This window comes from Mustela erminea, chromosome 1, assembly GCF_009829155.1.
Source record: "Mustela erminea isolate mMusErm1 chromosome 1, mMusErm1.Pri, whole genome shotgun sequence".
NCBI classification, from domain to species: Eukaryota; Metazoa; Chordata; class Mammalia; order Carnivora; family Mustelidae; genus Mustela; species Mustela erminea.
The window spans coordinates 59,671,474-59,684,264 of NC_045614.1; the positions used below are offsets into that span (position 1 = coordinate 59,671,474).

The following is a 12,791-nucleotide window of genomic DNA, read 5'->3' on the forward strand; positions in this document are numbered from 1 at the left end:
TTTATTTCACAGCAAGTGCTGTGCCAGCTCTGTATTAATTAGTTTCTTTATTAATGAATCAGTAACTCTTTAGTGTGTACCTTAAAGAACTGATATATTAACCAGTAATTTAAAAAAATAAATTGTGGAAATGTCTTAACCCACTGTTTGATTTAGAATTAATTTTTATATTGTTGGTCAAGCAAGCAGAAAAATTTCAAAACTCTAGTGCAACTCTGGGGGAAATCAGGAGCTATAGTTGGCATCCAAAAAATGTGTATGGTTTCAGGTGGTTTTTTGGAGCTACAGAAACCCTTATGATTCAAGCCATTGATCTTATAGAGATTGATAACCTGAGGAGCCTCTCTTCTTAGAGGGAGGTCTTTGTTCTATGTGTTTAGTCATTTTCTCTTGGAAAAGTTAGTGTTAGTCATCCAGAACTACAGAATGAATCATAATGTATTTGTTTCCTTTCCAAAATCCAATAGGAGTGGCAAAATACCAGTAAACGACGTGGAACAGACCAATGTACCCTATGTTTATGCTGTTGGGGATATTCTGGAGGGTAAACTTGAGCTCACACCCATTGCTATACAGGCAGGCAAGCTGCTGGCTCGCAGACTTTTTGCTGGCTCTTTGGAAAAGGTGAGGTTCCTACTTTTGAGATGATATCTAGATAAAAATTGTGATTAGAAAAATCAGTACAAACATCACTTGTGCACTTGTTTTGCAAGGAAAGAGTTCATCACAGATAAATTAGTATTTAGTAATAATTTTTAACAATTATCATTTGAGTGTCTGCTGTGTGCAGGATGTCATGCTAGGTGACATACAGGGGATGGCATGGTTCCAGGGCCAAAGGGTTTTCCCAGGAGAGTGGAGGATCATGAGTAATGTAAGACAAGGGGCAGTTAGTTGTAACTTATTGGACTGGTAAAGGGATCCAAGATGGGCGATCGCTGGCCCTGGCTTCAGTGCCTGCTGGTGTGTGAACCTGGTCAAGTTGTTTCAAATCTCCGTGCCTCAGTTTCACCTCTGCCAAGTGTGAAGGTGATGATTTCTACTATCTCCTGCACCTTTCGTTGTCTTCAACCAAAGATGTGGGACGGGCTTTGTGGGATGAATAATTCAAAACCAAGGAAGCAAAGCTTTTCTGGTAAGAGATAATGTATTTGCAAACATGACTCTCAGCAGGACTGTGAGCAGTCTGTTAGAGTTCCGCTGTGCTCTCCTCCACGAGAGCATGTGAACGTGTGGAAGTATTGGTGGATGAAGGGCCTGGGTGGGGGTGAGGAATGCTAAATGTTTTGTCCTAAGGGACAAAGAATTGTCCCTTCCATAATACTTAGAGCATTTGGAGTGTGTGTGGGCAGAGCACTTGGGAATAGAGGCATACAACTGGGAATAAGGCTAGAAAATTTGTTTGGTGCCAGCTCATCAAAAATCTCTCATGCTGGGGGTGCCTGGGTGGCTCAGTGGGTTAAGCCTCTGCCTTTGGCTCAGGTCATGATCTCAGGATCCTGGGATCGAACCCTGCATTGGGCTCTCTGCTCAGCAGGGAGCCTGCTTCCCCTCCCCATGCCTGCCTCTCTGCCTACTTGTGCTCTCTCTCTATCAAATAAATAAATAAACTCTTTTTAAAAAATCCTAAAAAAAAAAAAAATCTCTCATGCCAACCACATAAAGAATTGGAATGGCCTTCTCTATGCAGTGGGAACTCTTGAAGACCTTTATTTCCTCCATCTTTCTATTTGGAAAGGTGTCAAACCACAGGAAGAATAGTAATAATCACCCATATTACCCTTTCTTCCACATTCCCCAGTTATTAATATTTTGCCATTTGGCTCTCTCTCTTTTTCAGAATATTTATGTGTACAATGTGTGTATTTTATTTCCAGAGCCTTTTTAAAAAAATTTATTTATTTTCAGTGTTCCAAAATTCATTGTTAATGCACCACACCCAGTGCTCCATGCAATAACGTGCCCTCCTTAATACCCACCCCCAGGCTTACCCAACCCCCCACTCCCCTCCCCTCCAAAACACTCAGTTTGTTTCTCAGAGTCCACAGTCTCTCATGGATTGTCTCCCTTTCTGATTTCCCCCAACTCCCTTCTCTCCATCTCCCATTCCAGAGCTTTTTAGGTAGTTGGCAGGTGTCAGCGGCTTTGGCCCCTATATACTTCAGCATGCATCTCCTGATAACAAGCATCTTCTTCCATAACCAGTTTCATCATTCTATCTGAGAAACTGAACAAAAATGTGATACTGTTCAGATTTCCTCAGATTTCCATTAAGCATATATAGCCGGATGTGTTGATTCATGTGGTATATTTAGCTCTTCCGACTCTTAAGTCTCTTTTAACCTGCAATGGTTCCCCTGACTTTACTTTCCTGCTTGTGTGTGTGTGTGTGTGTGTGTGTTTACTTTCCTGGTTGTTTTATTTTTCATGACTTTGATTTTTGATGAGTCCAGACTACTTTCCTTGTGCAATGTCTCATGTTTTGGGTTTCTTTGATTGTTTAACATGATTAGGGTCAGGAGAAATCTTTTGAGTACGTCTTCTTAATAAATGTTGCTCCGCTCTGCTTGTTGTGTCATGCCAGGTGCCTTGCGAGGTCATGAGGGAAGACCTGGAACATAGAGGGAGGCATTGCTGGAGAGGGCAACAAGGGCACAGCTCTGCGGGCATCAGTGGGTGGGACCGGGATGCCGAACATACAGTGTGGTAATGAAGTTAGCATCTCGGGGTGTATGGAGGGGGATTAGTTGCCAAATGCTTTAAGAAGTTAATCAAGGCAGCCTTGGGGTGGAGAGATCTGAAGACGCAGCCGTGTGTTTAGTGTGAAGAAAGAAAGAACTTAAAGGTACGAGGACTAGAAGGAAGGCAACAAGGAGGGCAAGATGAAGTCAAGTTTAGGTGGAGGAGATGGCTGAAGATGTGGAGAAAGTGTTTTAGATGAAAGGAAGAAAGATTGAGGAATTTTCTGTTGATTATTCTTACTTGATTAGAAACAGGAGACAGAGGGATCTGTTGAAAATGAGGCTTCCCCTGTAAGCCATGGGACATAGGGTCAGCTGCTGGTTGATATAGCTGATCCTTGGGGCAGCTGGATGGCTCAGTCATTCAGCTTCTGCCTTTGGCTCAGGTCATGATCCCATGGTCCTAGGATCAAGCCCCACATAGGGCTCCCTGCTCAGTGGGGAGCCTGCTTCCCCCTCTTCCACTTCCCCTGCTTGTGTTCCCTCTCTGCTGTCAAATAAATAAATAAAATCTTTTAAAAAATATATAGCTGACCCTTGAATATGGTATGGGTCCACTTAAGTGTAGATTCTTGTCAATAAACACAACACAGTGCTGAAAATGTATTCTCTCCCTTGTGATTTTCTTAGTAACATTTTCCTTTCTCTAGCTTACTTTATTGTGAGAATATAATATACAATACATATAATATAAAAATATGCATTAATCGACTAATTTACATTATTGGTAAGGCTTCCAGTCATAGGTAGGCCATTAGTTAAGTTGGGAGGGTCAGGAGTTATATGGGGATTTTTGACTGCAAGGGGGTCAGCACCCCAACCCCTACAAGGGCCAACTGTAAATGGGATGATGAGTTTTTGCAGGCCTAACAGAAGTCAGAAAATACCAAGATTATCCCTATGGTTATGTGGTTTTTTTCCTAGCCATGTTAGAAAAAGGAAAAAACGCTTGGCTTACCCACAATTTGCAGGTTAGCAAATGTGAAGTGTGTTAGAGCATCTAAGTTCAAGATTCTAGGCTGATGTATGTTATACATAATCTGCCTCATTGATGTGGGGATACCTCGTGGATTTGATTTGTTTTTGTTTGGGGTAACAAAAAGTAGAAACTTACTCACATTAGGCAGACTGAGGGGGTTTCCTATGAGGATCCTATGGATTGGTAAGTTGAAACACTGCCTTAGAACAAGCGCCATGCTAAGGCTGGGCCACACTGCATTTGGAGCTGGAACTGGGCTGGGGTCAGGACTGTTCTGGGGCCCTGGCACACAGGTGGGGGTTTCACAGGGTGCTCTACTGGTAGCCTCACTTGGCCTAGCTCCACTGGTGCATTTCTTCCTATCCCACTACCACCGGGGGATTCTTCCTTTGCTTCTAACTCATCTTGCAAAAGAAAGAATTTGATTGATGTAGCTCACCTTTTTCTACATAGATTCTGGCTAGCTTTCTCATTACCTTTCTTTGGGTTAGAGGTCACCCTTTACCTAATCACCTACAACCTGTTGGCAGGGTTGGGGGGACATGTAGTGCAAAGGACAGTGTCGCCCCTTGAGGGCAGGCCTAGTGACCTTCATCTCTGGTTGTACCCTCTGCCCTTTCTCTGATCCTGCACACTGCTCTCTCTCCACACACGGTTCTAATGTGCTTGCACCAGTGTGCTCTGGTTCTCCATGCTGTCACAGTCTCTTCCAGGCAGGGTTGCAACCAGCACTCACACTCACTTTCCCGCAGGTAGGTGCCTGGAGGTGCTGAAAGAGGCAGGTAGAGCTCAGAGTCTGCAGTCTTCCCGTGATGTCCACCCATGCTCTGCCTCGTCTAATAAGGGGTCTTTGGGGTTCTCCCAAAAACACAGGATCTCTAAGAACCCGTGTTAGCCACCCCTTTACACTATGCCATCTCCCCTTGATGGTAGGGCAGTCACCCAGTCTCACACTGTTCAACTGCTTCTTTGCTCATCTCTGTGGCAGTTAGGTGCATGGCCAATGGTGGCTGGTCCCATCCATGGGCCCCTGGCCAGGTTGTGATCTCTGCTCTGGATTTGGGCTCACCCCCTACTCTGAGTGTAACTATAAATTCCCTGAGGTGGTGAAATGGAAGAATCAGTCACATTGGACCAGGCTTATTTATTTTCCTCTTAGAAATGTATGTAATGTAGATTTTTGATGTGAAAAGTGTCACAAAATAAGCAGATGTGATTTGTTTATTTTTCAGTGTGATTATGTTAATGTCCCGACTACAGTGTTTACTCCTTTGGAATATGGCTGCTGTGGATTATCTGAGGAGAAAGCTATTGAAGTGCATAGAAAAGAGAATCTCGAGGTAAGATTGTGTTTTACAGCTTACTTTTTCAGAATTTGTCTTTGAATCAGCTGACTTTGCAGTCACTTTTTGTTTTGCAAGTTACCATATGGTTAGAGTGTAGGAAATCATATTCTTATTTTGGGAAAATAAGAAATTAAGTAATTTAAACCCTATTTCTCTAGCCAATAATAATCATACAGTTGGGGGGGAGGGGATAAAAGATGTATGTGTTAGGACTTTTGAGTTGTAAGTGACAGATGTCTATTTTGAGTAGCTTATACAAGAAAGCACAAGTTATTATAAGAATTTTGGGAATGCAGGAGTATATCAAGGCCTTAGGAAGGGATGGGAACTAGGCACTGCAAGACCGTCTCAACTCATATATGCTTGCAACTCATTCTTCTTTTGGCATGCAGACTTTATTTGCTTCTGGAATGTATATAGCAACCAAAATGCCCTTTCTTCCACAAACAAGTTTTTTCTATAGTTTTGGTCTTAGGAGGAACTGATGGACTCCCTGTTTCTCAGTCTTAATTCTGAGTTATGGAAGAGGACATCTGAGTGGTCCAATTTGGATCAGCTATCCACCCACTTCCATTCAGCGTGGCCAGAGTCAGGCTCCTGTCCCATCAACAGGGGACATCTGCATTGTGGATGGGCTCAGTGGTGGGGAGGGTGGGCAGTTCCCAGGGTTGTAAACCTGGTTGTGGGCTGTGAGCTGTCAGAGTCTCAAAAAGATGAAGGGGAGGTGAACCATGAGAGACCTATGGGACTCTGAAAACAATCTGAGGGGTTTTAAGTGGTGGGGGGGTGGGAGGTTGGGGGAACCAGGTGGTGGGTGTTAGAGAGGGCACGGATTGCATGGAGCACTGGGTGTGGTGCAAAAACAATGAATACTGTTACGCTGAAAATAAATTAAAAAAAATGTCACCAGCACATGTTTATTTCCACCTGCCCTTAACACCCGCCCCATGCAATCATAACAAGCTTATAAATATTTTCTTACATTGCAGTTTTATGGGTAGTTTGAGTGGCTTTTTTCTGCACACCCTTCCAACATAGGAGGGATAGGGAGAAATAAAAGAGCTAGTACTTGATGTTTTCAGCAAAAGAGATTTGAAATCTCACTCCTCTCCCTTGAAGTCACGTCAGTTACTGGCAATTCCTTGAAATCATAGCACTAGTTAAATAGCCTGATGACTAACTGAAGCTCTTGTTTACATCTCTTGTATTGGGAAAATGAGCAATTAAAACTTTATAATGTTGTTTTAGATAAGAAATATGTGTTTTACAGGACATTACTTGATCAGCATTTATAATTAATCCTTTGTAATAATGAGCCACTTTTTTTTTTTCTGCAGTGATGAGCTTTACTTGAGTCTTGGAAATTGATGGTAACAACTATGGATTTAACACTTAGTTCTAAAACTTTGAAATTAATGAGAAATTAAGATAGAAAGGCAGGTACATGAGGGGAAGTATGTAGAAGGCTGTACCCCAGACATGGGACTATCTTTATAGGAAAAGCTCCTAGGTTTGTGGGATTACTTTAGGTCTTTTTCCTAAGCTTCACTTTCCTATATATTTATGTAGCAATATATTTGTTGTGTTTGACGGACCAGAGATTGGATTTATTAATTATTTTTTAAAATTACTATTATGAAGATATTTGAGAAAAGCTTCTCAACAATACATACAAAATATTTTTTTCAAAGTGAGAAAATCAAGGTGGGAAGAAAATGAGGGTAGGAAAACTTAAGATGGTGTTAGAAGAAAGGTGAATTTGTTGGTTTACAGAATTCATGCCCTAAAAGTTAAGTGGATTTGCTTTACAATTAACCTAAAAATTTACTACCTGGCTAAAAGAGGGAGAATTGACAGAGATTTTTCATTTTTACAGAAGTGGCATTGAAGGTAAGGTGAATAATGGCCTTAAAATATCCCCTTAGTAAATATAATAGTGGGCTTTATAGAACTCTTCTTCTTTCTTTCTCTATCTATCTATCTATCTATCTATCTATCTATCTATCATCTTTTCAGGGAGAGCAGCAGAAGGAGAGGAAGAAGCAGGCTCCCCGCCAAGCAGGGAGCCCAATGTGGGACTCGATCTCAGGAGCCTGGGATCATGCCCTGAGCCAAAGGCAGATGCTTAACCATCTGAGCCACCCAGGTGCTCTGTACACTGTTTCTTACTAGATCCTGAAATGCAGTTCCGTGGCATGATGCCATAGTGCAGTATAATAAAAAAATAGCTCCTGAAGGGGCCAAAGTAGGGCTGTACTGTTGTGCTGCTCTCTGGTCACTTGACTTAATACAAATTGTTGAGCATCTAGAACTGTGGTTTTTTAACTGTTTTAATATAAATTGCTTTAAGAATCTAATGAAATTTTGGCTTCCAGGGAAGACCCCCTCTACATGCTGATGTGCCTGAGAGTCATCCTTAATTCCTCCTTTTTGGTCGCCGTCAATAGTTAGTTCACCAGGAAGTGCTACCAGTTTGACCCCCTGAGTATGTCTCATGTAGACCTATTTCCATCCCTGCCCTCCTTGTCCCATTTCAGCCCGCCATCCTCTCTTGCCTGTAGCATTCCTCCTGGTCTCCCTGCATTCACTCAGCCCATTCCAGACTGGTCACCACACATCAGCTAGAGGAGCTTTTTATAAAAAAATTGTTAATTATTTTTTAATATTAATTATTTTTATTAACATATAATGTATTATTTGCCCTGGGGGTACAGGTCTGTGAATCGTCAGGCTTACATGCTTCACCATATCACATACCCTCTCCAATGTCCATAACCCAACCACCCCCCAACTATAATCCAACCATAACCCCCTCCCTCAAGCAACCCTCAGTTTGTTTTGTGAGATTAAGAGTCTCTAATGGTTTGTCTACCTCCCAATCCCATCTTGTTTCATTTTTTCCATTCCTACCCCCCAAACCCCGCCACTCTGCCTCTCAAATTCCTCATATCAGGGAGATCATATGATGATTGTCTTTCTCTGATTGACTTATTTTGCTCAACATAATACCCTCTAGTTCCATCTATGGTTGTTGCAAATGGCAAGATTTCATTTCTTTTGATGGCCTGCATAGTATTCCATTGTATATATGTGTGTGTATATACATATACACACACACACACACACCACACCTTCTTTATCCATTCATCTGTTGATGGACATCTAGGTTCCTTTCCATAGTTTGTCTATTGTGGACATTGCTGCTGTAAACATTCGGGTGCACATGCCCCTTCGGATCACTACATTTGTGTCTTTAGGGTAAATACCCAGTAGCGTAGTTGCTGTGTTGTAGGGTAACTCTATTTCAACTTTTTGAGGAACCTCCATGCTGTTTTCCAGAGTGGCTGCACCAGCCTGTATTCCCACCAACAGTGTTGGAGGGGTTCCCCTTTCTCCGCATCCTCTCGAACATCTGTTGTTTCCTGATTTGTTAATTTTAACTGTTCTGACTGGTGCGTAGGTGGTATCTCACCGTGGTTTTGATTTGTATTTCCTTGATGCCAAGTGATACTGAGCATTTTTTCATGTGTCTTCTTTGCAGAAATGTCTGTTCATGTCTTCTGCCCATTTCTTGATTGGATTATTTGCTCTTTGGGTGTTGAGTTTTGTAAGTTCTTTATAGATTTTAGATACTAGCCCTTTATCTGATATGTCATTTGTGAATATCTTCTCCCATTCTGTCAGTTGTCTTTTGGTTTTGTTGACTGCTTCCTTTGCTGTGCAAAAGCTTTTGATCTTGATGACGCCCCAATAGTTCATTTTTGCCTTTGCTTCCCTTGCCTTTGCTGATGTTTCTAGGAAGAAGTTGCTGCAGCTGAGGTCAAAGAGGTTGCTGCCTGTGTTCTCCTCAAGGATTTTGATGGATTCCTGTCTCACATTGAGGTCTTTCATCCGTTTTGAGTCTATTTTTGTGTGTGGTTTATTTTTCTGCACGTGGCTGAATTTTGCCAACACCATTTGTTGAAGAGACTGTCTTTTTTCCATTGGACATTCTTTCCTGCTTCATCGAAGATTAGTTGACCATAGATTTGAGGGTCTATGACTGGGCTCTCCATTCTGTCCTATTGATATATGTGTTTGTGCCAGTTCCATACTGTCTTTTTTTTTTTTTTTTGAGTGCAATTGTAAATGGGACTGACTCCCTAATTTCTCTTTATTCTGTCTTGTTGTTGTTGTATAGAAATGCAACTGATTTCTGTGCATTGATTTTATATCCTGACACTTCACTGAATTCCTGTATGAGTTCTAGCAGTTTTGGAGTGGAGTCTTTGGGTTTTCCATGTAAAGTATCGTATCACCTGCAAAGAGTGAGAGTTTGACTTCTTTGCCAATTCGGATGCCTTTTATTTCTTTTTGTTGTCTTCTTGCTGAGGCGAGGACTTCTAGTACTATGTTGAATAGCAGTGGTGATGGTGGACATCCCTGCTGTGTTCCTGATGTTAGCAGAAAAGCTCTCAGTTTTTCCCCATTGAGAATGATATTTGCTGTGGGTTTTTCATAGCTGGCTTTGATGATATTGAGGAATGTACCCTCTATCCCTACACTTTGAAGAGTTTTGATCAGGAAGGGATGCTGTACTTTGTCAAATGCTTTTTCAGCATCTATAGAGAGTATCATAAGATTCTTGTCTTTTCTTTTATTAATATATTGTATCATATTGGTTTATTTTAGGATGTTGAACCAACCTTGCAGCCCAGTTGCACTTGGTGTAATCCCACCTGGTCATGGTGAATAATCCTTTTAATGTACTGTTGGATATTATTGGCTAGTATTTTGGCGAGAATTTTTGCATCTGTGCTCATCAAAGATATTGGTCTGTAATTCTCTTTTTGATGGGGTCTTTCTCTGGTTTTGGATCAAGGTAATTCTGGCCTCATTAAATGAGTTTGGCATTTTTCTTCCATTTCTACTTTCTTGAACAGTTTCAGGAGAATAGGTATTAATTCTTTAAATGTTTGGTAGAATTCTGTTGGGAAGCTGTCTGGTCCTGGGCTCTTGTTTGTTGGGAGATAGATAATGACTGCTTCAATCTCCTTACGGGTTATGGGTCTGTTCAGGTTTTCTATTTCTTCCTGGTTCAGTTTTGGAATGCATCCATTTCTTCCAGATTGTCAGATTTGCTGGGGTATAGTTGCTCATAATATGTTCTTATAATTCTTTGTATTTCTTTGGTGTTGGTTGTGATGTCTCCTCTTTCCTTCATGATTTTATTTATTTGGGTCCTTTCTCTTTTCTTTTTGATAAGTCTGGCCAATCTTATTCATTCTTTCAAAGAACCAGTTCCTAGTTTCGTTGATTTGTTCCACTGTTCTTTTGGTTTCTATTTCATTGATTTCTGCTCTGATCTTTATGATTTCTCTTCTCCTGCTGGGTTTGGACTTTCTTTGCTGTTCCTTCTCCAGCTCCTTTAGGTGTAGGGTTAGGTTGTGTACTTGAGAGCTTTCTTGTTTCTTGAGAAAGGCTTGTATGGCTGTATATTTTCCTCTCAGGACTGCCTTTGCTGTGTCCCACAGATTTTGAACAGTTGTGTTTTCATTATCTTTTGTTTCCATGTTTTTTTTTCAATTCTTCTTTAATTTCCTGTTTGACCCATTCATTCTTTAGTGGGATGCTCTTTAGCCTCCATGTATTTGAGTTCTTTCCAACTTTCCTCTTATGACTGAGTTCTAGCTTTAGAGCATTGTGGTCTGAAAATATGCAGGGAATGGTCCCAACCTTTTGTTACCAGTTGAGACCTGATCTGTGACCCAGGATGTGATCTATTCTGGAGAATGTTCCATGTGCACTAGAGAAGAATGTATATTCTGTTGCTTTGGGTTGGAATGTTCTGAATATATCTGTGATGTCCATCTGGTCCAGTGTGTCATTTAAGGCCTTTATTTCCTTGTTGATCTTTTGCTTGGATGATTTGTCCATTTCAGTGAGGGGGTGTTAAAGTTCCCTACTATTATTGTATCATTGTCAATGTGTTTCTTTGATTTTGTTATTAATTGGTTTATATAGTTGGCTGCTCCCATGTTAGGGGCGTAGATATTTAAAATTGTTAGGTCTTCTTGTTGGACAGACCCTTTGAGTATGATACAGTGTCCTTCCTCACCTTTTATTATAGTCTTTGGCTTAAAGTCTAATTAATCTGATATAAGGATTGCCACCTCAGCTTTCTTTTGATGTCCATTAGCAAGGAAAATTGTTTTCTACCCTCTCACTTTAAATCTGGGGATGTCTTTGGGTCTAAAATGAGTTTCTTGTAGACAGCATATCGATGGGTCTTGTTTTTTTATCCATTCTGATACCCTGGGTCTTTTGATTGAGGCATTTAACCCATTTACATTCAGGATAACTATTGAAAGATAGGAATTTAGTGCCATTGTATTGCCTGTCAGGTGACTGTTACTGTGTATTGTCTCTGTTCTTTTCTGGTCTACTACTTTTAGGCTCTCTCTTTGTTTAGAGGACCCCTTTCAATATTTCCTGTAGGACTGTTTTGGTGTTTGCAAATTTTTTAAATTTTTGTTTGTCCTGGAAGCTTTTTATCTCTCCTTCTATTTTCAGTGATAGCCTCGCTGGATATAGTATTCTGGGCTGCATATTTTTCTCATTTAGTGCTCTGAATATATCATGCCAGTTCTTTCTGGCCTGCCAGGTCTCTGTGGATAAGTCTGCTGCCAATCTAATATTTCTATTATTGTATATTTCAGACTTCTCATCACGAGCTACTTTCAGGATTTTCTCTGTGTCACTAAGACTGATAAGTTTTAGTATTAGATGATGGGGTGTGGACGTATTTTTATTGTTTTTGAGGGGTCCTCTGTGCCTCCTTGATTTTGATGCTTGTTCCCTTTGCCATATTATGGAAATTCTCTACTATAGTAATGCTCCAATATGTCTTCTGCCCCTCTCTCTCTTTCTTCTTCTTCTGGGATCCCAATTATTCTAATATTGTTTTGTCTTATGGTATCACTTATCTCTCTAATTCTTCCTTCATGGTCCAGTACTTGTTTGTCTCTCTTTTGTTCAGCTTCTTTATTCTCCATCATTTGGTCTTCTATATCACTAATTCTCTCTTCTGCCTCATTATCCTAGCAGTAAGAACCTCTATTCTTGATTGCACCTCATTAATGCCTTTTTTGATTTCAGCTTTATTAGATTTTTATTTTTTTATTTCTCCAAAAAGGGATTTTATTTTATTTATTTATTTTTATTTTCAGCGTAACAGTATTCATTGTTTTTGTTCCATACCCAGTGCTCCATGCAATCCATGCTGTCTCTAATACCCACCACCTGGTTCCCCCAACCCCCACCTCCCCCTGCCCCTTCAAAACCCTCAGATTGCTTTTCAGAGTCCAAAGTCTCTCATGGTTCACAAAAGGGATTTTATTTCTCCAGACAGAGTTTCTCTAATATCCTCCATACCTTTTTCAAACCCAGCTAGCGCCTTGAGAATCGTCATTCTGACCTCTAGATCTGACATATTACCAATGTCTGATTGATTAGGTCCCTAGCCATTGGTACTGCCTCTTGTTCTTTTTTTTGTGCTGGGTTTTTCTGCCTTGTCATTTTATCCAGGTAAGAATATGTGAATGAGAGAATAAAATACTAAAAGGGTGGCAAAGATGTAATGTACCCAGAAAAATGTACGCTAACCAAATCAGAAGAGACCCCAAACTGGGAGGAGAAGAAAAGGGGTACAAAGAAATTAAAAAGTTATATATATATATATATAAT

The 12,791-nt window shown here is 40.7% G+C and overlaps 1 protein-coding gene across 1 annotated transcript in view; it reads left to right on the plus strand.

Annotated features, from left to right (window-relative positions):
• TXNRD3 (thioredoxin reductase 3) overlaps positions 1-12,791 on the plus strand; it is a 69,084-nt gene that overhangs the window by 38,561 nt on the left and 17,732 nt on the right. Inside the window, 2 exon segments of the mRNA XM_032340349.1 lie at positions 468-624; positions 4,953-5,068. Of these exon segments, the coding sequence (XP_032196240.1) occupies positions 468-624; positions 4,953-5,068 (273 nt within the window).